Below are 27215 nucleotides of genomic sequence, written 5' to 3'. Positions count from 1 at the left end.
ATAAAAAAAAGTGTGTAAGTGCGTGCATTGGTATCCAGATAAGAATGAAAAAAGGGCAGTATTCGTAATCATAAAAGAAAATTTATATTTAGTATTATAAAATTATCTTAATAAAAAATTTATGCAATTATCAAATTATACTTTCCTAGATGTATAAAACAACATAAAGAAAAATTAAGAACATTATTTTATTGGAAAGAAAATAATTTATTATATATGAGATGATTAAAATACATGTAATATATCTCCAGTAAACTGATTTAAATGCATATAGATTTAATTTTTAAATACACTTTAAAAGCTGTTACGCACAGTTCCAGAGTCCAGGTGCTCATTTTTTTCTCCTCAAAGTTGGAAAGCACTTGAAAGACATGAAATTCAAAAGGGACCTAAAATACCATAAAAGTTCATTAAAAATAAGCATTATTATAAAACAGTTCATTAATTTTAAGCAACTGAAAGCTAAAACATTTATATTTAGAAAATTAGTGAATCATGTCAGTACAAGAAAATTTTGTCTAAGTAAACAGCTTATATAGAAACTGTATTTTATAATATTAAAAAATAAAACATTTTAACCGTGCCTGTAGAAAAAAACAACAGCAACTTCAATATCTATAACTTTTTGTACTCTTAAGGTGATAACATTAACAGAATTTTGAATTGTTTTCATAGAACTATTAATAGCAGGATTTGCAGGAAAGAAATGTAGAGACTCCAACACCTTATTTTCCTACTTATAAAAGGGTGGGTGGCCAAATTGGTCAGTCCTTAGAACTACTAAGGGAATGGGTTCAAATTAGATTCTTGCTACCACTCCCAGAGATTCTGATACATTAGTTCTAGGATAGAATCCAGGAATGTATGTGTAAAAATCCTTCCTCAATGGTCCTCAACCGTGGTTGCACGTGAAAATCAAAACTTGAAGAGGTTTCAAAAATCCTAACATCTATATTACACTCCAGACCAAATAAATCAAAACTCTGGGGGAGGAACCCAGGCATCAGTACATTTCTTAGTTTCCTTTCTTTTTAAATCAATATATTTTAAAAGTTCCACAGGTCTTTCCAATGTGCAGCCAAGATTGGGAACCACTGTTCTGGGTGTTTCTGGGCATAAACCAGTCTGGAAACCACGGTTCTTCCATACCTACCAGGATTGTTTCTTTTCACTTAATGTGCTACCCTGAGTCAACATTATATCTTCTCTCCTACGTTACTCTTTTTTTAATCCTTTTGTTTAGAAAAAGAAAGATGAAAAAAGATATTTCTACTTGCTATCTACCTCAAAGTGGATTTCAATAATAAGACCTCAGATGTAAGGTCTGCTTACTCTTAACATGAAATTTACACAGAAAATCAGTTATTTAAATTTTAAATATATGTACTTTTTAAAAGAAAGAATCTTTCCCCAATCAAATTTTACAACATGTTATATAACATAACCTAATCAGATAAATCATAAAAGAGAAATCATATGTTACTGAATTAGGTTTAGAAAATACATAAATAGAAAAAAGAAGATTAAATTCTGTGTTAAAGCAAATGCATACATTCTCCAATTAAGTAAGTTGACCTGATTCACTAACTTTCCCTGGAAAATGTACATAACCTCAACGACAGCATAGAAAATTCAGCAACTAATCTTAAAAAACACATATTTGTTCAATCAACACAGACAATTTTAAAAATATTTCATTTGAAAAAATTGTAAAAAATTATTGCTTAATCTGGATCAATGGGTGGGGGAGGGACAAAACATTTCTAGGAAAAACAAAAAACACTGCCCCAAAAAGGATACGACAAGAAAGGATACACTTTGTATGACAGTATTACAGCAGTATTTACGCAGGAATGCTTCTAAAGAAGAACAGCAGAATGTAGTTTAATTTTTTTCTTATTTTTCACATTAGATTTGCAAATAAATGATTTTTTTTTAAACACACACTGAAAATTGGTTATTTTTAACTATTCTTCTAAGGTACATGTAAGACTTCTGACTACACCAGTATAGATACTTTACAGCAAAATTCAAATATTCAAGGCATCTCCCAAAAGGAATAAATACTAACCAAACTTTTATTATTTAGTTATATGACTTTTTCAGCTTAACACCAGAAGTTTTGATCCAGTTACTTCATATTCTTCCAGTTTACAAAGGCCGAAAGATTTAAAATAAAAAACAATAGAAATATATATTTCCAGTCATCCTTCTTAAGTCAAGCAATGTTGACAAACTTTAAAGTTTAAAATGCTTAATTCTACCATTTTAATCATTAAATTACTTAAGTATGCATTAAAATTACTTATTAGAAAGACAAAATATTTCATTCCACAAAAAATATGTATATATTTCTGTGAAGTGTACAATTAGTAATCAGCAATGCAAATTCTCAGGTGCCACCAAGGGTAATCAACTTGTCTTGGCTTGACAGGCATTGTCTCGGTTCTAGCATTAAAAGTCCAGTGTCCCAGAAAAGCCCTCAGTCACAGGAAAACTGGGAGGGTTGGTTATCCAAGGACTCCCCTCCAGAGCTACTGAATCAGAAACTCTGGGTGGGAGTGGGGAGAAGCCTAGCAATCTGTTTTTTCAAGCCCTCCAGGTGATTATAATACACATTAAAGTTTAAGAATCACTGCTTTACTCTAGGCAGAAAAAGTAAATAAAGACTAAAAAAGACACATTCTCTTTATAAAAGTCATTCTCCAAACTTAACTTTTACAAAGAAATGGGCTTTATTCTGTAGTTATAATTTTGAAGTTAGGAATTAACTGCATAGTTAGATAGATACAAAGGGAGGGAGGGATGGATGGACAGATTGATCCTTTAAAAACCTTAGGAGATATCTGAATTATTATTCTATCAGACTTTTATCTTTCCGTAACTTTATCTCAAGAAAATCTTGTCCATTTATTATTATATCTACACTTACCTTTATTAATTTTTAACACTTTCTTTTTCCTTCTTTAGAATCTTGTTTTGGTCTAGCAGATCGAGCAAATTGCTAATATTTAAAAATTAAGGTTTCCTTCACAAACATGAAAGTAGTCTTTTCTAAATAACTATCAAGAACTTCCTAATGTAAGGTAGGAGTACAGTTTTTTAATTTATCTTTTATACTTGTCTTCCTACTCTCAGTCATTTGTCAAATATTTTGTTGAGTGCCTCCTACCTGCTGTCCATGATTTGAGGGAGAAGCAAAAATTTACTTTTTCCTTACAGTCAGTTTTTATACTCGACCTTCACTCCTTCATCTATCCCACTGATTTCCAGTTTGCAAACTGCATTAACTACTAAAAGCGGGATGGTTAATCAATGACATATTCTGGTTATTAAAATTCTCAAACAGAAACATGAATTACAATACAATAAAATATAAAATAATAAAACTATAATGAATTGTATCTTTAATGACTCCAAATGTATTTCTGGATACTGTAATCTCTTAGGCTTAGCAGGAATATGTATTTTTGAGCTGTATAAGTGAAATGATTTTTTATAAACTGAATTTTAATAACCTCATGATGCTGAGCTTATTTCCAATAAAAATCTAAATAACACTGTAATCTGACTCAGCTAAGTATGTTTGTAACTGACTGTCTCATGCTAGAATGCCAGTTGTTGATATTTCTAAAGGAAAATATAAAAATTAGTTTTCAATTATACTCTTCTCCTCAAAACTACACAGTCTTGGAGCAGATTGACTTAAAGGATACAACCACCATAGGTTTTCCAAAAAGAACATATCCGTTAGCTTCCTTTAAGGCTTTTGCTGCTGCTTTTTCATTTGGAAGTCCAATGAAAGCTTGTCCTTTCATGCGACCTTCTTTCATCAGGCGTATATCAAACCTAGAAGTCAAAGAAGAAAGAGTGATTTTGATTCAAATAACATCAAACAATTCTGATGAAATGAATGGGAATGTGTTGAACAATTTAAAATTATGCTATTTTAGAGTAAAAATGACTATACTATCCGATTAACACATTAATTACTCAGACTTTCTAAAATTCTATTTTGTATTCTGTTCTAAAATTGATTCTATAAGTAGGCAATGTAAGTTTGATGATGTGCTTATATCTTTTTTCAGTTATTATAAATGCATGTGATCGAAAAATTATATTACTAGCAACTATAAAAGCAAACCTCAAGTTTTTATTTCATATCTCTATTTAAAAAAATTTTCATGCAGTCAATTCAATACTGTCTACTCAAGTGACAAAAAAACAACTATATAACCAAAAATAGAAGGGCTGACAGTAACCACAGATCACCTAGTCAAAACCACCATTTTTACGGTGATCACCTACTGATCATCTAGTCAAAACCATCATTTTATAGGTGATGCCTACAGAGACTGAGTGACTTCTTCAAGGTCACGCAGATAGCTGAAGTTAGTGTTCTATTACTATAGAACACTATTAATGAATAGTGTTCTATTACTCCCTAGTGTACTAATTTTTCAACATTTTCAAGAGAAAACTATATTCAAAACTGATTAAAAAAATCAGACTGTAACTTACAACAAAGTATTGCCTACCATTTAGTCTATAGAACTATCAAAGTATATAAAATATTTAAAAAGTATCAAAAAACAGTGAAATTTTCTTTTTTTAAATACACATGACTAGTCTCATGGGAAACAATTATAACTTATTATTTTGATGTGTACAGCTTGCTCAATATAGAATTATTTTTCCCCCTCAAATTCTAATTGCAGGCAATACTGGAAACAGAGCGAAAGGATGTATATATACATACATATGTAGGTATTCACATAAATGAAGTAAATATATTTTTCTTATAATTATAATTCAAAGGCAGTAAGAGGAAAAAGGACCAGTATTTTGCATGGCATGAAAAAGAAGCTTTTAGTATCCTCATAGAGAGATATCTGCCACTAATGAGTATAAATGGAGAATTTTAAGACATGGTGCTTCTTGTGCATACCAATCCAAAGATACTTAAGACACATAAGCCTTTAAAAGTATTGGTTTCCATATGAAACCATATGAAGATTAAAACACAATTAATTAGAGTTACTTCTCTATCTTATCTCTGCTCAAGAGTCTCTCTCCTTACCTTTTCTATTTCTCCCTGCTTCTAAGTGATATGGCCAAGGGTCTTACATACTTGGAATTAACTAATTATGGAATTTTAAAGAATGAAATTCTAACTCCAAACATTAGCTTTTATATAAGTTAGAAATCATATCCTTCTCTTTTGCTGTCACAAAATGGGGAGCCTTGCTTAATGCAGCCCAATTAAAAGAAGAGAAGTTGTGGCCAGGTTAAGAATCTAAAAAGTTTACCTGACTGCTCTACATTCCTGAATGAGTTACTAAAACAGTAGTTTTCAAAGTGTAACCTTTAGGCCAGCAACTTGGGCATCACCCATGAACTTTTCAGAAACACAAATTCATGGGCCATAACTCAACCTAGAAAACCAGACTGTCTGGGGATGGCCACAAGAAACTGTTTTACCAAGCTCTCCAGGTGATTCTCATGCAGGTTAAAGTTTGAGAACCATTGCTTTATAAAGAGCCGGGCATTGAGGCTGGAATGTATGATGAGGCTTGTTTCTATAAACAAAGTTTTAATGGAGCTCAGCCATGAATATTCGTTTATTTATTGTTTATGGCTGCTTTCAAGCTACAAAGACAAAATTGAGTAGTTGCAACAGACATCATACGGCCTGCAGAAAATAAAAATATTAAATTTTTATTATCGGCCCATTTACAAAGAAGTTTGCAGGCTCCTGCTTTAGATGACTAAAAGATTAATTATGCAACAGATAAGAGCAATTTCTTCACATAATTTTTATCTCTAAAGGGAAAATGTGGGGAAAAAGGGGTGAATTTGTAACAGATAAAAACAAAACATAATTTGAGAGTACAACTGCCACTTACATTATCCGTTGTGTTTCTGATGAAAAGTCGACATATCTTCCAAAAATAAATTTAAGGTCCTAGAATTTCAACAAGAAAAAGACAAATAAGGAAGTCCAGGAATAAAAAAAGTAAAATAATAAAATCGATGTACAAATTTCAACTTACCTTTTCTTGAACATGTTTAGCTAAATTCTTTACATAAATTCTACAGTTTGGTTCACCAGGCTCATAACTTCTAAAAACTGGAAGTGTTTCCATTTCTTATTTAAAAAAAAAATGAACAAGGATATAAAATTAAGATATTTTCATCAATTTTTCAAAGAAAAACTATAACAACATTCAAATGTAAATGTTACACAAAATAAGCTTGATGAAAATGTTAAAATCGTAGAAATTATTAGCAATGTTACTAATGGTATGAAAACACCCATAAAAAATCTGAAGTGATAATATAAAAATGTTAAAAATTTTCAGACATCTAGAAAAACTAAAATTTATCCAATAAAATATTTACTATTAAAGTTCCTTTAAGAGGATTTACTTTATGAAAAAGACTGAAGCAAATTAAGATGTTATCAATCATTTGTGTAACTGTTTTGCTTAAGGTCAATTTCCCAAACAACCCAGCACCAATACATTCAAATATAAGAATGAAGTACTCAAACATAATAATCAAGTATTTCAAACTGTTGCTTCTGAATACCTATACGGTACTCCTTTTTAGTGTCAATAATCTGTTCCTGACAACTGGATGTTCTCTGCAAAAATGCTAGTTGGAAGTTTATTTCCCAGTATTATGGGAAAAATTATAATGTGTTACCCATCAATCTAATACCCTTAAATATTTTCCTAAAATGTACTAAACAGGAAAAATCCATTAGAAGTAAAAAACTATAATGTTAGAATATAAAATCCTTAAACCAGACTTCTAGTCACCAAACAGTTTTTTTCTTTTTTTAAAACAATTCACTTGCATGCATCTCAGACATAGTACTGTGAAGGTCTATCAACCGGTTTTTAGAATACAGAACTCCAGACTGTGGGCCCCACTGATTTAAGAGGTCATATACAAGTTTTAGAAATGAAAATAAAAAATTTTCCAAACACATACAGACTGGAAACGTATTGTGAGAAATACTTCCCTCTCTATTCAGTATGGTTATTAAAAATCAAAAATGGTGACTAGAAACTAACTGGAGAGATGTTTTGAAGTATGTGCCTTAATTAAGGTAAATAACATGAAGAAATTGGTGCTTTGTTTCTGAAGGGTTAAAGAAACATAAAATGGAATAAGTGTTGATTTATTTCATGAAATTACCTTCTCTAGAAATTCTGCCCTTTTCCAACTCCCTTCTAGAAATACATTCTGATGGCATTTCATCCGAGTCGTCTTTAATCTCCTCTGCAATGTCCAAATTAGGTTTTGGGAAGATTTTTCCAAATCCTATATTGGATGCATCAACTTCAGTAGCGGATAAATCTAAGAGTTAACATTTAAACATCAGCCATTAAAACTCCCTCCTTTCAAAACAGTTTTTGTTTTCCATTTTTAATTTCTAAGATATCTTTTGGCACTAAAACTCTTTGGTGTTTTTCTCAACACTTTAGAAAAGGGGTAGGCAAACTTTTCCTGTAAAAAGATTCAAATAGTAAATATTTTAGGCTTTGCAAGCCATATGGTTTCTGTCATGACTATTCAACTCTGTCACTGTAACAGGAAAACAGCCATAAACAATAGCTAAACAGCCAAATGGTTGCTTTGTGGTGCCATTTAGAGGGGCTGCAAAGTGGAAAGAAAATGAATTTATTTTCAACATGCTTAGTTTGAGGTGCCAGAGGGGCACCCAGTGAAAATGTTTAGTGGGTAGACAGGTAGATGTGTGTTTTGGGGGACAAAAAGCAATATTTTGTTTAATCAACACACTGAACTATTAACAATTATGTGAAAAGAAATTTGCAATTCATTAAATACATTACATAATTATTAAAGGCATTCTGCTAATAAGATGTGGTCATTGAAGATTATTTATACAATGGGTATAAAGACTCATAGTGCTACATCAGAATATTGTGAAACAACCTTCAACCTTCTCAAAGACGATTAAAAGATTAAGATCAATACATTATGCTGGAATAAACTTCATAAAATAAGACACTTCCATTTGAGGTTACTAAAAAATCCATTAAACATCCCCCCATCAAAAAAAAAAAGAAAGGCTAATCCTAATCTTGGCCCTACAGGAAGTAAAGAAAAACAAGTATTTGCACGCTTAAGAAATTACTCAATTAGGAAAACTAAAAAACATTGTGAACTTTTTATTTTAGATAGAAACACAACAGATTTCATTCAGAAAACATGAATTTTAGCTTCAGCAAAAATTAAACTGCCATAGGGGAGAGGGCTCAGAAGGATAAGGTTAAACATTCACTAGAAAAAATTTCATTATACTCCCTAAAAAAAAAACCCTCCAAAAAGCTGTGAAAATGATGCAAAGAACATGCTACATTTAGGATTAGAAGTTTCTTCATTGTGTAGAAAAACCGTTGTATAAACAGACCTCCTGTGGCCTGAAGGCATCAATAAGAGAAAAACTTAAAACTGCTTCTCCTCTTTCCAGTATTACTACTTGACACTGATATAGAATGAGATGACTCTTCCCCTCCCATACAGGTCTAAGCCCTTGGGTAAACTAAGCTTAAAAAAATAAAATTTGTGCCAAAGGGTGACTTGCCATGAGATAAGAAAGAAACACATACAAAAAGAAAAATATAAATATTGAATCACACAAAAAAGGAGCTGTCTGGAAAGGCAACGCATTCTCCCTAACCATCAGAGAGACAGGAATTAAAACCAGCTGGTTTTTGGCTCATTACATTTGCAATATTTACTAGAATTCTATATTCACACAAGTGCTCAAAGATATATGTATAAAAATGTATTTTCTAGTATTTTCTGTAACAGTTAAAAAATGGTAACCACCTCACTTTTATCAACAGAGCATGATTAAATAAATATTGATATTACTATACTATGAGTATTATGCAGCCATACAAAAGTAAGGTATATATTTTTATGTTGACATAGTAAGCTACTCCTACTAGACTTTCAACTCCAAAACATCAGATATATGTCTTAACTTGTCCTCTAGGGCCTAGCATAAAGCCTGCTATGCTCTATGCTTTCCATAAGTCCTTACTGAGTCAATGACAAATACTATATAAAACATGATACCCACTTAAAAAAGAAGAGAGAGGGGCTGGCCCAGTGGTGCAAGCGCTTAAGTGTGCGCACTCCACTGCGGCGGCCCAGGGTTCGCCATTTCGGATCCCGGGCGCGCACCGACGCACCACTTGTCAAGCCATGCTGTGGTGGCGTCCCATATAAAGTGGAGGAAGATGGGCATGGATGTTAGCCCAGGGCCAGCCTTCCTCAGCAAAAAGAAAGGAGGACTGGCAGATGTTAGCTTAGGGCCGATCTTCCTTACCAAAAAAAAAAAAAAAAGAAGAAGAAGAGAGAGAAAAAAATGTGTTTACACATGTATATAATAAGGTCTGACAGGATACTATACATTAACAATGGTTATTTCTAAGTAGTGGGATGGGGACAGAAGGGTTTGAAGTGCTAACTTTCTAAAATTTTACTTTATATGCTTCTGTTTTGATTACATTTTCTATAAGCTTGTATTATTTCCAAAATTAAAAAAAAATTCAAAGAACAAAGGAATGCCATTATATCATAATACCAAATTAATGCCTAAAATAAGCAGAGAAAAACCTGCCATTTCAATACATTATCTTTAAATTTAAGAATAGCATCTTGGTAAACAATCTTCCATGTCTTTTGGATAAAAAATAAATTCACAACACATCTACAACTCACAAGATAGTCACATTGCTTATTTTGTAACCAATAATACAATTATACTAATAAAACCATAGACTATCCATTTAACAAGCAATGAAAAAATAAGTCAACACAAGAAACTCCTATTTTTAGTGTAAACATCAGCAGAAACCAGACTGAATTTCACCCTAGAGTTCATTACTAGCAAAAGGCAACAGTGACAATCTCACAATCAAGCACCAATTTTACTGATATAAAAAAAGTCCAAAATGGATAGTATTCCATATCGAGGAAGACCTAATTGCATATTTTAAATATACTTCACAAATACTAAAATACAGAAACATTATATATAAAATTCTAACATAAAAAGCTGATTGAGAAGAATTTTTACATAGCATATTAAAGAACTAGAACATACTTACCACAATTTTGTTCTTCGCAATTTTGTTCCTTTTCTAAATCTTTCTTAAATGCAGCTGCCATGTCGGTAGATATATGGAATTCAATTTTTTTACTACCTACAGGCTGTGGTTGGTCAAATACATCCGAAGGTAACAGCACTGGATGTAAACTGCTGTTTATAAATAATCACAGCATTACTTTGTAAATGCAAATAAAATCCTGATTAAAACATTATTTCATATTTACTTTAAATTTCAAAAGCTAACACTGATGAAGAAGTACTGACAACACTATAGGCATTGCACTAAGTAACTTACATTTAATACTTCCATAAACCCTAGTAAATGTTCTAATACTATTAAATTCCTAGTTTGGATAGATAAGGAGATTGGGGTGAAGGGATGTTAAGTATTGCATAAAGTTACTCAGTAAATGACAGAGACAGGACTTAAGAACTATTAAATCTAAACTTCAGGATATTTACCAATATCAAAAAAGGTCATTCTACATTTAATATAAACATTTTTATGCACTATATACTGTATACTATATAATAAAGCTATGCTGTCCAACACAGTAGCCACTAGACAAATGTGGCTAATGAGCACTTGAAATGTTGTTGCCCAAATTAAAATATGCTCTAAGTATAAAATGCACACCAGACTCTGACAACTCTGCATAAAAAAACAAATGTAAACCATCTCAATAACTTTTTATATCAATTGTATGCTGAATTGTATTTTGGATATAATGGGTTAAATAAAATATATTATTAAAATTAATTTCATCTGTTTCTCTTTACTTTTTTATTGTGGCTATTGGAAAATTTAATTTGGTTCACATTATTTATTTATTTATTTATTTTGATGAGGAAGATTGGCCCTGAGCTAACATCTGTGCCAGTCTTCCTCTATTTTGTATGTGGGATGCTGCCACAGCATGGCTTGATGATCAGTGTGTAGGTCTGCACCCGGGATCCAAACCCGTGAACCCCAGGCCACCAAAGCAGAGCACACAAACTTAACCACTATGCCACCGGCCAGCCCCCACATTATTTATTTTTAATTGTTCAGTGCTGCTACAGAGATTAGAAGCATGGGACCATGGAGTCACGACACATGGGTGGGAAAATACATCATATTATTTATACTTAATGTGAAATAATAATAAAAACAAAAACAAAAATTAAAGACCCAGTCCTTTAAAAATGGAAAAAAAATAATTTTAGTAAATTCCTTTCTCAATTTATGAAGCTACTTACAAATTGAAGGAAAATTTACCTCGTAGAATTAAAATTGCAATTAATGGTAGTTTTCATTTGATAAAGGTATTAAAATACACAGAATTCTATGGCAAATAGCCAAGTAAAATTTCTACCATAATCTCAAGCAAAATCACATTAATGCAAAATGTCAGATAATCAGTCAAAGAGAAAAAAAGGGTATTCTCTTTCCAGTTTATTATAAGATAACAGTCTGAAAGAAATAACTTTTTTGTGTGTGTGTGACGAAGATCAGCCATGAGCTAACATCTGATGCCAATCCTCCTCTTTTATTTTTTTCCGAGGAAGACTGGCCCTGAGCTAACATCCGTGCCCATCTTCCTCTAATTTATATGGGACGCCACCACAGCATGGCTCGACAAGCAGTGCGACGGTACGCGCCCAGGATCTGAACCTGTGAACCCCGGGCTGCCACAGCAGAGTGCATGCACTTAACCGCTTGCACCACAGGGCCGGTCCCAGAAATAACTTTTTTTTCAAACGTCAATGGCATTACAATGGCTCCCTCAATAAATCCAAACACCATAGCCTAACATTTAAGGCAGATCTCTCTCCACATCTTTCCAGCTTTCATCATTTCTATTCCTATCCAACAAATTTTCCTACCTCTGGCACCTTTCCTTTTACTTTTTCATTAAAACTGGATATCCTTTCCTTGACTAATTTTTGCCTATCATCCTTCAAAGCCCAGCTCAAATGTCTCCTCCCTCTTAAATTCTCTCCAAATTTCTTAACTGGCTGTGACCTCTCCTTTCTCACGACCCTTCAGTTCTTAGTTTACATCTTTTTCTTATGTCATTTATTATAACTGCTAATGCAACTGCAAATGCATATGGCTTACTGCCCATTAGACTGTTAACTCACTCTTCGAATAGATGGCATTAAGCTTTGGAAAGATGCTCCAAATCACACATGATACTCAGCAGAGAACTTTACCACATATTCAATAAATACTTAAAGGCACTTCGGTGGGTCCTGTGTGCTAAGCTAAGATGCGTGAATTTTCATCTGGTTGGGTACTTTGAAGTCAAAAAATATTTGATATCAGTAGTGGAGTTAGGAGAAACTAATATAGTTTAATATAAACACACTGGTAATGCCATTATCAAAACAGAATGCAGGAGGAGAAAGACACAGTGAAAGGAAAGTAAACGAGTATTGTTTTGAATAATATCTTAAGCGCTTACAAGACACATTGAGTATGCAAGTATGAAGCTGGAAATGAGGACTTTAGGTCTCAGGAGGTTAAATCTAGAGATAGAGATTTGATATCTATTAGCTTCAAAAGGTGAAACCATGAAAATTAATGAGATTATAAGGAATATAAATATATGAACAAAAGACAATCATGGACAGAAGCATATGGAACCCAATATTTAAAAGAAAAAAAAAAGTGATCAAGAAAGAGAACAGCATGAAGGAAAAGAGGAAGAAGGGCAATAAGATGGGAGATTGAAAAAAAGAGAATGGTAAAGTAAAATTAAGAGTGGACAATTTTGAGACCTGAGGTAGTCAAAAGTATCAAATGCTGACTGTGACAGAATCATGAATACTTGTGAATCTGGCAAACAGGAAGTCACAAGTGAACCAAGTAGACTGATATAAAAGCCAAGCTGAGGAATGATGTGCGTTAAGTAAGTAGAGAAAGTACACACAGAACCTTTATTTCATAATTCAAAGCAAAGTTACCTGTGTGAAGTAGATGAAGGTATATTCAACATATCCCTTATTTTTTGCTTTTTTCTCACTTGGCGTTGCTTTATTGTCTTTGGTCTTTTGGGCTGAAGATTTGCTAGTTCCAATAGTTTGGTCATTCTACATTGAGGGAAGGCAAAGTAAAAAAAAAAAAAATTTCTTTATGTAGAAGCATAGCTATTTACGACTGTTTTCTATTAAGCTTAAACATGCATTTGGGCTTATAAATTATAAAATGATTTGTATGGCATAAGTGTAATTTCTAAGCCATCAATTAAGATACAATTAATTTGACGAAAGCTCAAGTTCTAAATCTCCTTGCTCAACTTTCATCTTACTTTGAAGGAATTAGAAATTTATTTAATTGTGAGTTATCAATTTTTAAAGATATGTTTTATTATAAAAATTATTATTTGCCCAAATAAAATGGCTGGATTTAATGCCAAAAAGTTGAGCAGGATACACTAACACAATCTATGTAACTTTACTGCTCTTTTCTTGATTGATATTCGAAAGACCTTACAAACACAGTAAAATTACTTTGTTTCACATTCTAATTATTAGAAAGCCTGGACTGAAGTATTTTTATTTAAAAAACATTTTGTGCATAACTGTCGCAAATCAATTATTATGTAAACAAGATAACTTACTTGACAACAAAGTTTTCAAGTACTATACTCTGAAGTAGCTTATAAGTAACAACCAAGGTGTAACAATTGATACCTTGTACATAGCTTATCTCCATTACAGAGATTCTCCTCTCCAGTATGAGTAATATTTAGAATAGATCTTGTCTAAGCATTTTTGTATCTTCCACAGGATCAGATACAGTGTTTCCACAGAGCAAGCTCAAAAACCACTAGTCACAGCTCTACCTCTCTCGAGTTAGGTTCGTGAAACTTGAAAGCAAACCAAATAAACACAATAAAATGCAAGGAAGAAGGAGGAGGGTGTGTTTAAAACAAGTTTTAAACATTTTTTTCCCTAAGCGAGGAAAAATGAAAGCATATATTGTAAATTTTTAAAGCCTCTTAACCATGGCTTGCCAAAAACTATGAATAAATTCAGTTATACAAAACATATGTCTATATTCATAAATTGCTCACCCAAAGTATACTAAGCCTCTACAACAGCGCCAGGCATATATTAGGTAGGTGAAAAATAAATACGCTGAATAAATAAATAGTACTATGTTTGTTTGTTTTTTTAACATTTCTAGAAGATAACAGAGAAGCATGAAACCAGAAACTGGTTCATGCAAAGGCTTTGTTCTCATGACTCAAGATGAATTATTTGCAGAATTTCTCACTACAACCCTAAACGGAAATCTAAATAAACAAAACAAACAAAAAAGGTATGGGCTAGTCTAAATAAAGCATTTCTTATTGCTATCATTATCTTTATTAGGAAAGTAAGATTTACAAGGGTTAAGTAATTAACCAATGCAACACTCTACACTGTTCTTTATTTAGCAGTAAGTTACAGTCTATCAAGAACTGCCAGCCTTTCTAAACGTTTCTGTTCAAGACAGACACTCTATCACTCCCATTTTGCAGTTTCAGCCCTGCCTACATTTTGATTTTAACTCTTTCCCTAGAAAGAGAAAATATTTACTGAGCCACAACTTAAGTAGCCAGCCCTGGTGGCTGGCTAGTGGTGGTCTAGTGGTTAAGACTCAGCATTCTCATTGCCATGGCCCGGGGGCCCGGGTTCATTTCCCAGGCAGGGAACCACACCATCCGTCTGTCGACAGTCATACTGGGGGCACTGCATGTTGCTGTGATGCTGAAAGCTATGCTCCTGCTATTGCAAATACCAGCAAGGTCACCCATGGGGGACAGGTTTCAGCATAGCTTCCAGACTACGACAGACTAAGAAGAAGGACGTAGCTATTCACTGCCAAAAAATCTGGCCAGGAAAAACCTATGAACAGCAGTGAAGCATTGGCTTATACAGCATGAGAAGGTTAGAGGATGGCACCAACAGACTGGACAGGGTTCTGCTCTGCTGTACACAGGGTTGCTAGGACTCAACAAGCACTAACAACAACAAATTACTTAAGTGGACATCGACTCAATAATGGTCAAACTGCTGCTGATTATTTGTATATGTTGTCCAGTCTGGGTTTTGGTTGACTCATGTCAACCACTCCTTCTGCATCTCACTTCTTCTGCGCATAGTACCTACGAATTCCCATCATTTGCCCATGTGGGTCTCTTAGGTGAGGGGTTGGCAAATTATAGCCAAACGATCAAATCCAGCCAACTGCCTGTGTTGGTAAATAGAAAGTTTTGTTGGAACACAGCCACATCCATTCATTTAGGTACTATATATGGATCCTTTCCCACTCCAACAGAACTCGTTGGCCCTATAGAGAAAATGTTTAGTAATTCCTGTTCTAGGCTATGCTGTGGATTATATACCTGAACATTATTAACAACTACTGCTTTTCACCAGAATCTTTAAATAAAATATATGTAGATTGTCAAGAATAACTAATAAAAAGAATACTTTATCTGCAGTAGTTACTACGAATCATTTTGTATTACAGCCTACAGAATTGCTCTAGAAATTTTTCTGAGGTGAGCAAAGTCCAGGGGAAGAAGCTGACAAAATACGAATACAATCTACTTCTGTTCTCGTTATTTGAGATAGTTATGATCTATAAAGCCTCTACAAACACTAAATTAGAGAATGATGAATCATTGCCTGTAGGGGAAATTCAGGATTAGGTTCCTGGAAACTCACATTTCATCAACTGGTCAATACATACCTTGTTTTATGTGTGTTTCTCTTTAAGGACACTTTATTTAATACACAGTCATGTGGTCCAAAACGATGTTTCGGTCAATGACAGACTGCACACACAATGGTGGTCCCATAAGATCAGTACTATGTAGCCTAGGTGTGTAGTATGGTATAGCCATGTCATCTAGGTTTGTGTAAGTACACTCTACGATGTTCACACAATGATGACATCACCTAACAACGCATTTCTCAGAATGGATCCCTGTCGTTAAGTGATGCAAGACTGTATACTGTTGATTCACTAACATCAAACTCACAGTCACTAGCACTATAACTCACGCCTGAACGCATTTTATCTAACACACGTATTTTCTCCATAAAGCACATCACAGCCTTCCTGATCTTGGAAACCCTTCAACACTATGCTTGGGGTCCATTTTAAACAGCAAAATCATCAACAGCACAAAAATGTGAAAAACATGGTACCAAAAGGACCATAAAAAGGACACAGAGCTGCTGAAACAAGAAGGCAGAACGTCACCTTGTTCTACCTCATCTAAGAATGTGCATATTGAGCAACTCTCATTTTTCACCATCTGCGCATGCCCACGTCCACAAAAGACCATAAAAGCATGGCAAGTATTGATTTTGGGGTTACAAACAAATTTTACCAAATAGGCAAACTCACAAACATAGAATCCACAAATAATGAGGATCAATTGTACTATAGAATACCATAATCATCAACCTAAAAAATTACTCATAATACAAAAATTTTTCCTTAGGTCTTGATAGCTTGTCTCAGATCTCAATCTATAGCTACTATATATGCTTAAGGGATTGGGGTGCTGGGGACAGACAAATTCTAATGACCCTAAATTATGAAGGATTACATGCAAAATTTTAGAAGAGAAAGAGAATCGCTTTCCCAATATTCTATGTTTCTTGGAATCTAAACAAGTATTATTTGACATTACAAACCTTTGCCGGTCTTCATCATCACTGCTTTCATATTCTGATTCTTTACTAGATAATTCCTCATCCTCATCTGGCAAAGGAGGTTCCTCCGGTGGCTGAGGAGATGCAGGTGGAAGAGGTGCATGTAATGGCATATAGTCTTCATACTAATTAAAAGAACAAAACAAAAATACTATAGCAATCTAAGATGTTTATAGAATAGAAAAACCATTTCCACTCAGACACATCATTCTCATCTCTCTCTACCTCATGACATTCTTTTACACATTTATCACATATTGAGGGAACATCTGCTGTGGCAGACTGCTAGCTGATCACAAAACTTGTTTCTTGGTCCTTTGCACCTAGCTCGACTAAATTTCCAAACCTCTCTTGTAGTTAGATCTCACCACGTAACTGAATTTTAGCCAACGGAATGTTAGCATAAAAAACTTGCAGACACATAATCTTCTCTTCCTTCTTGATCTACAGGCTGCATGGTAATGCCCTCACCAACCTGAGAATGCACATACTGAAGATAACTCAGGTCTTTTCTATGACTCCGTAGAGCAGAACATCATTCTGCCCTACTTTCGGAATGGACTTGACATGAGCAAGAAATGATTTACATTGTTCTAAGTGACTAAGATTTCAGTTTTATTTGTTAACAGCAGCTAGCATAGTCTTAACTCATATCCCTGCAATGTGCCAGGCATTGAGGTGTTGGGGTTACAAAGAAAAATTATGAAGCCAACAGTATACACATTAGAAAAGCAGCCAATACACAATAAAAAAGCAAATTTTCTATTTAAATCTTATCACTTAAAATAATTTCTCATTGCTATTATCTAAAAACTACTGTAAGTACTATAGCAAAATAATAACTAAAATTATTCAAGAGCAGACATAGCTTACTCTCTAAATTGATAGATTTACATAGTAAATTCTAATTAAAAAAATTAGCAGAGCCAGCCCGGTGGCGCGAGCGGTTGGGTGCGCGCGCTCCGCTACAGCGGCCCGGGGTTCGCCGGTTCAGATCCCGGGTGTGCACCGGTGCGCCGCTTAGCAAGCCATGCTGTGGAGGGGTCCCATGTAAAGCAGAGGAAGATGGGCATGGATGTTGGCCCGGGGCCAGTCTTAGCAAAAAAAGAGGAGTACTGGTGGATGTTAGCTCAGGGCTGATCTTCCTCACACACACACACAGAAAAAAAATTAGCAAATTTTCTTGTCTTCTGCAAATGAAGTTCTATATGCAATAAGACCAGAACAATGAAAATTTTAGAAAATTAAGTTTGTTAAATACAATTACGTTATGGGACGGCACAATGCTCTGGGTCAAAAGATTGAACAATAATGCTGGCAGAAATGACGGCTTCTACTACCCAAAGCATCTCTTTCATGTTTTGGCTTTCTTCCACTTTCAGCTCTCCACTTGACTATTATTATCACATTAACTTTACATTTGTTCCTTCTCTTCAATGCACATTAGAGGTCATTGGCACAACATTTGTAAAAGTTAGCTTCAATATTCCCACCTTAGGAAGAGAAATTTTGGATCTTAAAAAAAATCTAAGAGCTTTCTTACCATGGGAGGTCGTGCAGTAACTGGTCCAAAAGGTGTGGGCAAATTCATTTTATTCATAAGATGAAGCACCTTAAACATTTAAAATCACATAGTGAAATGATGAGTCAACTCATATTTTATGTAATTAAAAACTGTGCGGGGCCAGCCTGGTAGCATAGTGGTTAAGTTCTCGTGCTCAGCTTTGGCGGCCCGGGGTTTGCACGTTCGGATCCCAGGCACGGACCTACGCCTCACTTACTAAAGCCATGCTGTGGCGGCATCCCATATAAAGTAGAGGAAGATGAGCACAGATGTTAGCCCAGGGCCAATCTTCCTCAGGAAAAAGAGGATTGGCAACGATGTTAGCTCAGGGCTAATCTTCCTCAAAAAAAAAAAAAAAACACAAAACTTTGCAATAACACTATTTAGTAATGCAGTGCAAAGAAAGGCCCACCTTTTGCCTTTATAATCCCAGGACAAGGCTAAAACAAGGCACTGGTATATCTCAGAAGATTAGCCTTCCTAAAATGTTTGTCAATTCTACAAATGCTATTATTCTCATTATTAAAAACGTCACGTTCTTGCCATGTAAAATCTACTGAAATATTATGTCTTTTTCCCTGATTACTGTTAAAATTATAAAACACAGAGAAGTACAATAAAGGAAATAAACATCATCTATATTTTGCACTTTAAAGAAGTACCTTATTACTGTCAATATTTTCAGGCATTTGTTGAGGGTCCACTATGTCATTTCTTTTAAGAATCTCGACATTAAAGGTGTATGCTAAAGTAACAATCACCAGAAATTATATTTCCCAAATTAGCTTATGTTTATTACTAGTATTACTACTAAACATATGTTTCTGCTATAGTTTATAAAAGACTTTACTTGAATGTGGGAATATTTCATTGCCTTTTGATATGGACTGAATGTTTGTGTCCCTCCAAAATTCCTATGTTGAATCCTAACCCCACAATGTCATGGTATTAGGAGGTGAGGCCTTTGGGAAGTAATCAGGTCATAAGAGTAGAACCCAGAGAGCTCTCTCACCCTCTTTCAGCTTTGTGATGATACAAAGAGAAAATAACCATCTACAACCCAAAATAGGGCCCTCACAAGAACCCAACCATGCTGGCACCCTAATCTCCAACTTTCAGCCTCCAGAACTGTGAGAAATAATTTTCGGTTATTTATAAGCCACCCAGTGTATGGTACCTAGTTAGAGCAGCCGGAACTGACTGAGACATCTTTAAAATATTATAGTATCATTGCCTGTCAGAATTAATCTGATTAATACTATAATGAAAAAGCAAGAGAATTAGCATGGAAAATAACTTATCAAGTTATACAAGCATTTACTTTGAGGAAAGTAAGTTTTATTCTACTTACCTGTACATAGAACTTAGGCACACTTGCCAAAGCATTTACTATGTTTGCTAGGATTGTGCTTGAAGGTGGTGGGTACATATACTTGAGGCATGAATTTAGAGGAAAAGTCAGCCTAAAAAAAATATTTAAAATTCTTATCATGTTTTAATAAGCTTCATATCAATAACTTGTTTTAGGTAACTTGCTAACATACAAAATTGCTCAAATGATTCAGTACTCTTAGATTTACCTTGTTTCTAGTAGATCCAAATAAGCACATTTAAAAAGAAACTTGCCTTCTGATTGCACTAAAGAAAAATAAGATACTTCTTAGAGCTTATCTATAACCCTGAACATTTTAATGGAACCAAATTCAGTGACAAACTTAGAGCTCAAAATGTTTAATTAACACATTAAAAACATTCATAACATATCCTTTTTAAAAAATTATCTTATTTGCAACATATATATACACTCAGAACAAGAAAACCAAAAGAACAACAAAACACAAACAAAAAATGCTAACCCATGGTTTGGTGCAATCCCATTTTCTATGGTTAAACAACCAAGTTCTTTCTTTTCTTTATCATCTTCCACAGGATCATCAGACCTAAGAAATACAGAATCAAAGCTGATCTTATCTTTAGAAATAGAGTGAAAAATTGCATACAGAAAAGACATATTATCTTTTCAAACAGAGTATTATGAAAACAGTTCTATAATATGTAAACATTCAAGTATTTCTCAAACACCAATGAAAAGGAAGGGAAATAGAATCAAGCTTCACTAAATACCTTCTCTATTCCAGATACTGTACAAGGCATGCCACATTTTCATTTACTCTTCACAGCAGCCTTGTGAAGATGGTATGATAAATCTCATTGACCCAAAAAAATTGAAGTTTACATGGTATGAAATCGTGCTACTCAAATTTCTTTAATGTGCATCAAAATCACCTAGAGGGTTTGTTAAAACTCAGACTGCTGGGGCCTTATCTTCCTCCCAACCCCAAATTTCTGATTCAGTAGAACTGGGTTAAGACCCAAGAATTTGTATTGCAGTCAAGATCCTAGATGATGCAGCTGGTCCAGGGATTACACTTTGAGAACCACTAATGCAATGCAAATTTGTAAAGCTTATATAACAACAGAGAACTACAGCTGGGAACCAAATATCAGTGTTTGATTTCAAAGGCCATGCCTATTCATGACACCCTGCCATCTCTAATACAACAAAGACTTGATACTAATTACCTTCCCCCCACTTAAAGGTGAATGCTTTCCACCCTATCTCTTTCCACTTCACATTAATTCCTAATATTAAATCAACACTCAGGTTTCTATGCAGTTAGGAACAAAAATAAACATACTGTTTTAAGGTACTAGATTCAATACACAGATGTATAAATTATTTACTTGCTAGTCTGACAACAATCCAATAGCAACACAACTGATTAAAAAAACACTTTAAAATGTTAGGAAAACCTAACTATCTACATACCTTTTCTTTTTTTCAGTGCCTGAAGAGGGACATGGGGAATGAACTCGATCTTGTTCTTTTGCAAATTCAACGACTAACGTATGACCTAAAAGTTTCAGTTGATGGAGTCTTGTCAATGCCTTCAGTTGGAAGAACAAAAGAGTAAAAAACTTGATAATTGTACCAAAAATTATGTTAGAGATCATATACAGAACGATTTATATACATTCTTTGTTAATGCTGCTAACATTTCTTGGGCTATTTATTACGCATTTCTAAGAAAATCTCAGGCTGCCAAGCCCTTATTACTTATTAAGGGACTACTTTCACTTAGCAAAACTAAAATCTGGTTAAATTCAACTCTGCCTATACCCAGGCATCTGAAAATGGTTAGAAAAACGAACATAATGAATTGGGCTGGTCTCATTTAAATGAAGTTAAAAGAGACATTTAAACTTCCTTCACCTCTTTCAAATTGTTGCTCAGTATGACCCTAACCACCTTAACTGCAACTTAACCCTCCCCACCCAACACTCTTGATTCTATTGCCCTTTTTCTTTTTCTCCATAGCATTTATCATTTTCTAAAATATTAAACAAATAGTAAGTTTATTATTTATGGTCTGTCTCCCCTTTTGAGAATGTGAGCTCCAATGAGAGCATAAATCTTTGTTTTATTCACTGATGTATCCCAAGACCTAAAGAAGCACCGAGCACACAGTAGGCACTTAATATTTTTTGAACAAATGTAGGTCTTAACTGGGACTACAATTTTATTCTATGTCTTTATGCATCCTTGACTCCATTATACAAAGCAAGTTTTAAAATGTTTCAATAATTTTCAAGTCCCTAAATCAACTCTAGGCCTCTTCACTATCACTGAACCTTTGATTATCTGAAATACAGGTCATCTAAGATGAATTACTTCAACTTTGTTCCTCTCAAAATTGTATCACACACATTCTCTTCTTTTAAAAGATTTATGACTTTTCATTTTTAATGTTAACTAATCTATCTCACTCAACTACTTAGTCTGAAACATTTCTCTCCCCCTTTTTTTTTAAATCTATCAGTCAAGTGCACTCTAGCCTAAAAGTCCTATCACTGCTACTATCTTCTCATTCCTTCTCTTCAATACAAACAATTCTTAAAGACAATGACCAGCTCCATGTCCTCTCTTCCAAGTTATTCTCGACCCTAAAACAATGTGGTTTTCATTAACATATTTTATTTATAACTTCTTATGCTATATTAAAAAAAAACCTTTTCCGAAAAGAATATTTCCTTTCCATTAAAAAAAATACATATAATGTGAAAGACTTCTGTAATCCCACTCTCAGATAAAGACATTTATTAACAATTTGGTGTATAGCTCTGCTACATTTTTTTCTCTGCATAAACTAACATATACACCATTAGTTTTCCAAAAATCCAAGGTTACATCATACATAATGTTTTGCAACTTTATTCATGTACTCTATCTGGGCTACATTCTTTATTAATACATATTCATTTGACCTTAATTCTCCAACAGTTGTAGTCCAAGATACGGATATACTACAATTTAAGGTGTCCTTCTCCTTACTGATGAGAATTCAGATCATTTCTATTGTTTACAATAAAAAGTCCTTTACTAATAGACTGTGATCATTCCTCATTTTGTGTCATCACAGGATCGCATCCTGAAACTCTTTTCTTTGCATCCATGATCATTTCTTTTCTAGTTCTACTTCCTTTTTAATTTCTTCCTCGGTCCTCTTTGCTGGCTTATCTTCCTTTGGGCAACCATATCCATTCACTTGATTGAAGAAACTCCATTTTTGACCTTGCCTCACCTCTAAACCCATATTTTTAAACTGTTTTTAAAATATTTCCACAGAAGTAGCCCACTGACTCCTCAAGTTAAGAGACGACATGTGAATTCACTATCTACCTTGCAAACATCCTCTGAATCCTGTCTCTGCAAGCTACCATAAAAACTCAGTCCAAAAATCTCCAAGTATTCCCTCTCTCAACTTCTACATCTATAGGGATCACAAGACCTACAAACTCAGTCTCTACCAAGTATATATCTACTTCTTCCTTTGTCTTCTTACTGCCTTATTCAGATCCTTTCTCTTGCCTTGGTCATTATAACATTTCTCTTGTCTTGGCTTTTCATTTGGTCTTCCTACCTCTAATCTTTTCCCACATCCAATCCATTACATGATCTCTACCAGCTATCTTTCACAGATCTGACCATCTCATTGGCCAGCTCAAACGTATCAAGTGCCTTTAGAATACCTACTAAACAAAATTCCACCCCTCCTTCCCACCCAAATTTAGACTCAACCTATTTTCCAAGTCCTATTTCCATTTCAACCCTCCGCTCTTGCTCCACTTACAACTTTCCATGCCCCATAGCTTTACTCAGTGTTTTTCAAACCTAGACAGTCCATCTCCCTTTGTTTTCTTCTCAAAATCCAACTAATCACTAAAGGTCCACATCAAAGGTCACCTCCTTTGCTAATGATGCCCTAAGATTTTTTAAATATATATATTCTCCCTTTAATATTTAAAACATCATGCCTTGCAACAGTTACAGAGGTAGTTATCAATCTTTGCATCCTTTAGAACTTATTTTTAATTACATATGAGATTACAATTCAATTTTAATTCGCTTTCTAGTTAATCTACTATTTTTATGTTTAAATACCTAAACACTGGGCAAGATCTGCCAACTGAAAAAACAAATGTAGCCTGTGGGGCAAATTCCTGAAAAACAAATGCTTTCACTTTTAAAAACTATAGTTTAACATTAAATTTCATTTTCAAATCAAGATTGATAATAGAAAATTGCTGATAATTTTAATAGTAAAGAAAAAGTCATTACCTTTACAGCTGCTTTTTCATTAGGGAAAGTAGCAAAAGCTGTATGTTTCTGAAAAAGAATTAAGGCACAAATTATTTCTAATATAATTTCAGTTTCTCATAAAAAAGTCTGATATTTTACCAGTTGACAATGATTTGACACATTAATAAAATCATGGAAAATGCAGATCATTTAACTGATTACTAATTTCAGTACAGCAGTTTTGAATCTTTTTTGAATCAGACTTCTTTGAGATGAAAGCTATGTAGCCTTTTTCATATAAAGGTGTGCACACACACACAGAATATTTTACATATACTTTCAAATAGTTTAAGAGACCAGAAGTTAAAAAACCCCTACTAAACAGAAGATCACCCTTAAACTATCCAAAAATATAAAATATCTCCCATTTATAACACATCTAATGATCTAAACTTTCCTCTGTACAGCCAAATGCAAAGTTTAAAAAAGTTCAACAACATAAAATCATTCCTTAAGTGTACGTTTCCTTTGTGTTTTATCTTTTTAATAAGGGTTCAACAGAAGCCATTTTTAAAAATAAACTCTAAATATTTTTTAAACGCTCAGAAAAGGAACATAAGTCAAAAGTACACGAATCATTATGCTAAGGAAGAGTTCTTGTCAATTCTTATCAAAGCATTTACAAGTTGCTTGAGTAACTATATCACACACTCTAATTTTGTCTTATCTGACCCAAGATGACCTAATTAAGTGTACTTAAACTGAACCACAGAGAATATTTGTATTTGCTGGTATACATGACACTTTTATCAAAATTGGTCTTTCTTCTAACTCAGTAATTCTCAACCCTGGCTGCATATGAGAAGCACCCGGGGAGACTTTAAAACCATTGATGTTTTGCCCTATCACAGACCATCTCTCCATTTTAATGGAGAGAAATCCATTTAAAACATTTTCAGGTATACATATTCTCTTTTATACCTGAAGATGTTTTAATTACATTCCTGTAATATTGTTCCCTAAAAGATTCTGTAGGGAAATTTTTACGAAGAACTTCGTCAAAAATCTAGTAGAAATCCTGTAAGTAGTTTATTTAAGTTACTAACTATTGTAATTTCTCCTCTGTTTTGATAAATGTCTTCACACTGGCTTATAAATGAACAAAGATTTTTAAAAAGCCCCTTTGTTCCATATTTCTGACAGTATTCTGAGTCTAAGAGAAATACTCCCAAATGCAGAGGAGTTTTGAGATTCTCAGGATGGGTAGCAAAAGGGAATATAACTACGCTATTTTCCATTCTTCCGCCTTGCCTTTCTCACTTGCCCTTTTCCGCAGCGCTGTGACTAATCTAGGCTCGAGCCAGTTAGAACTTGACTTGGCACGCAAAATATGATGATGTAAAAGAGGAAAGATGAGAAGCCCCCACTACACAAGCGCGTCTTCCCTACTCTTTTCTGTCTTCTTTCTTCCGTCAGAGCTCCCCCTGCCCGGGTCACCAGCCAAGGGCCGTCCCGGGAGGCTCAGGACTGGGCGCGCCTTACCAGTCGCCCCTTATCGGACAGGACGCGCACCGACTGTGCCCCGAAATACTTCAGCAAGTCCTCCTTCTCCTCCGCGGTCAGCTCGGCTGGCAGGTGCCTCACTAGAAGGGTTCGGTCGCCCCGCGGCGGAGAAAGCGAAGCAGAGCTCTGGCATCCTCTCGACATGGGCGGCAGCGGCTGCTCAGGAGCCGCCATTTCCCTCAGAGAAACAGCAACACTGAAGCCAAAAAAACAGCCGCAGTAAAAGCTGTGCTACTCAACCGAAGCTGAGCTAAATCAGTATTTTTTCCGCGCTAAGGATTCTGGTAACAAGGAAATACCGCGAAAAGTGGTCGCCTTCTCGCGATACCTGAGCCACGCAGGCGTGATAACTATACAGAGACCCGTCCCTCAGACTGAAGCGCGAGGTTTTACAGTGATCGGAAAGCAAGGTGATTTAAATTCCAGGTAGCTGCTGAAGGCATTAAAAGCAAAAATTCGTCCGAGAGAGGCGTAAGGATTTAAGAAGTTGTTAAAGAGGGAAGAGGCACCTCAGCCCCGTGAGGGAAAGAGGCTGTAAACCCAAGGACAGGAGGAGTTACTGCGCGCATGTGCGGGGAGGGGTTGCCGGCCGCGCGGTGTGGGGCTGTACTAGCTGGGCCCCGGATCCTGACGTTTGGGGAAGTACGTTTGACTGACGGGAGGGGTGAGGGACTCGGTGTGGGAGTGAGAGGTGTGTGTTTACAGTTTTAGAATGGTAACGCGTAAAAATAGCGAGTTCTTTCTTCAGCTCAATTAGCGTCCACCTAGGGAGGAAAACTCAGTTTAAGGAACAAAAAGTTGAGAGACAGAAAAGTGTTTTGTTTTCTTGAATCATCGTGCATGTAGCAGCGTGATAGGCTCCGGCCAGGGTTCATTTCACAGAATTGGCAGACTCTAGGGAGAGGATATGTATGTATACACGCGCACACAGTAGTGCCCTGGTATTTTACGATTGTTTTGCTTTCTGCGATTTCTGTCACCCACAGTCCAAATAGTAAATGGAAAATTCTGGAAATATACAATTCGTAAGTTTTGAATTGGGTGCCATTCTGAATAGCATGATGAAGTCTCCCGCCATCATGCCTGGGAGATGAATCATCCTTTTGTCCAGAGCATCCACGCTGTGTATGCTACCCATCCGACTTGGTTGTCACAGACTATGTGATCACAGTGCTTGTGTTCAAGTAACTCTTATTTTACTTAACAATGGCCCCCAAAGTGCAAGAGTTGTGATGTTGGCAATTTGGATATGCCGAAGAGAAGTCCTCAAGTACTTCATTTGAGTGAAAAGGTGAACGTTCTTAATAAGGAAAGAAAAAAAATCATGTGCTGAGGTTAAGATCTATGATAACTTTTATTTCAGTATGTTGTTATAATTATTCTATTTTATTATGTTATTGTTAATCTCTTACTGTGCCTAACATAAATTAAACCTTATCATAGGTACGTATGTAAAGGAAAAAACATAATATAAATAGGGTTTGGTACTAGCTGACGTCTCAGGCGTCCACTGGGGGTCTTGGAATGTAACCCCGGTGAATAAGAGAGGACTACTGTATCTTCACATATTTAATCGTCACAGCAAC

At 34.8% G+C, this 27215-nt stretch overlaps 2 protein-coding genes across 3 annotated transcripts in view; both read right to left on the bottom strand.

Annotated features, from left to right (window-relative positions):
- The window catches only part of LOC131404220 (pancreatic alpha-amylase), a 45241-nt gene extending 44852 nt beyond the window's left edge, over positions 1-389 (bottom strand). Inside the window, exon 1 of the mRNA XM_058538655.1 lies at positions 313-389. The gene's annotated coding sequence lies outside the window, so the exon portion shown is untranslated. The remainder of the gene's footprint in view (positions 1-312) is intronic.
- RNPC3 (RNA binding region (RNP1, RRM) containing 3) lies at positions 316-26147 on the bottom strand. Of its 2 annotated transcripts, none has more exons than XM_058538652.1 (15): positions 25609-26147; positions 24106-24153; positions 21256-21374; positions 20282-20365; positions 19777-19888; positions 18405-18473; positions 16844-16986; positions 13109-13234; positions 10158-10309; positions 7207-7368; positions 6054-6148; positions 5907-5965; positions 3717-3849; positions 2933-3004; positions 316-389 (listed from the first exon to the last, which is right to left on the bottom strand). In XM_058538652.1, exons 1-14 carry the CDS (start codon positions 25801-25803, stop codon positions 2945-2947), a joined length of 1557 nt encoding a protein of 518 aa, XP_058394635.1. In that variant the 5' UTR covers positions 25804-26147; the 3' UTR covers positions 316-389; positions 2933-2944. The 2 variants fall into 2 exon arrangements, with proteins under 2 accessions (XP_058394635.1, XP_058394634.1); XM_058538651.1 differs by lacking the exon at positions 316-389 and adding an exon at positions 1777-1859.
- Between the last annotated feature and the right edge of the window lie 1068 nt (positions 26148-27215).

This window comes from Diceros bicornis, chromosome 4 (assembly GCF_020826845.1).
Source record: "Diceros bicornis minor isolate mBicDic1 chromosome 4, mDicBic1.mat.cur, whole genome shotgun sequence".
Lineage (NCBI taxonomy): Eukaryota > Metazoa > Chordata > Mammalia > Perissodactyla > Rhinocerotidae > Diceros > Diceros bicornis.
The sequence above is the reverse complement of the archived record's forward strand: the minus strand, read 5'-3'. Positions and strand labels throughout refer to the sequence as shown.

Excerpts from the sequence above, each read along its gene's own strand:
- RNPC3 (XM_058538652.1), bottom strand. The coding sequence starts at position 25,803 with ATGGCGGCTCCTGAGCAGCCGCTGCCGCCCATGTCGAGAGGATGCCAG. Across the intron at positions 6,149-7,206 it reads GGGCAGAATTTCTAGAGAAG|AAATGGAAACACTTCCAGTT; the intron begins GTAATTTCATGA and ends TTTTTAAATAAG. Across the intron at positions 3,005-3,716 it reads TTGGAAAACCTATGGTGGTT|CAATTTGCTCGATCTGCTAG; the intron begins GTATCCTTTAAG and ends TTTAAATATTAG.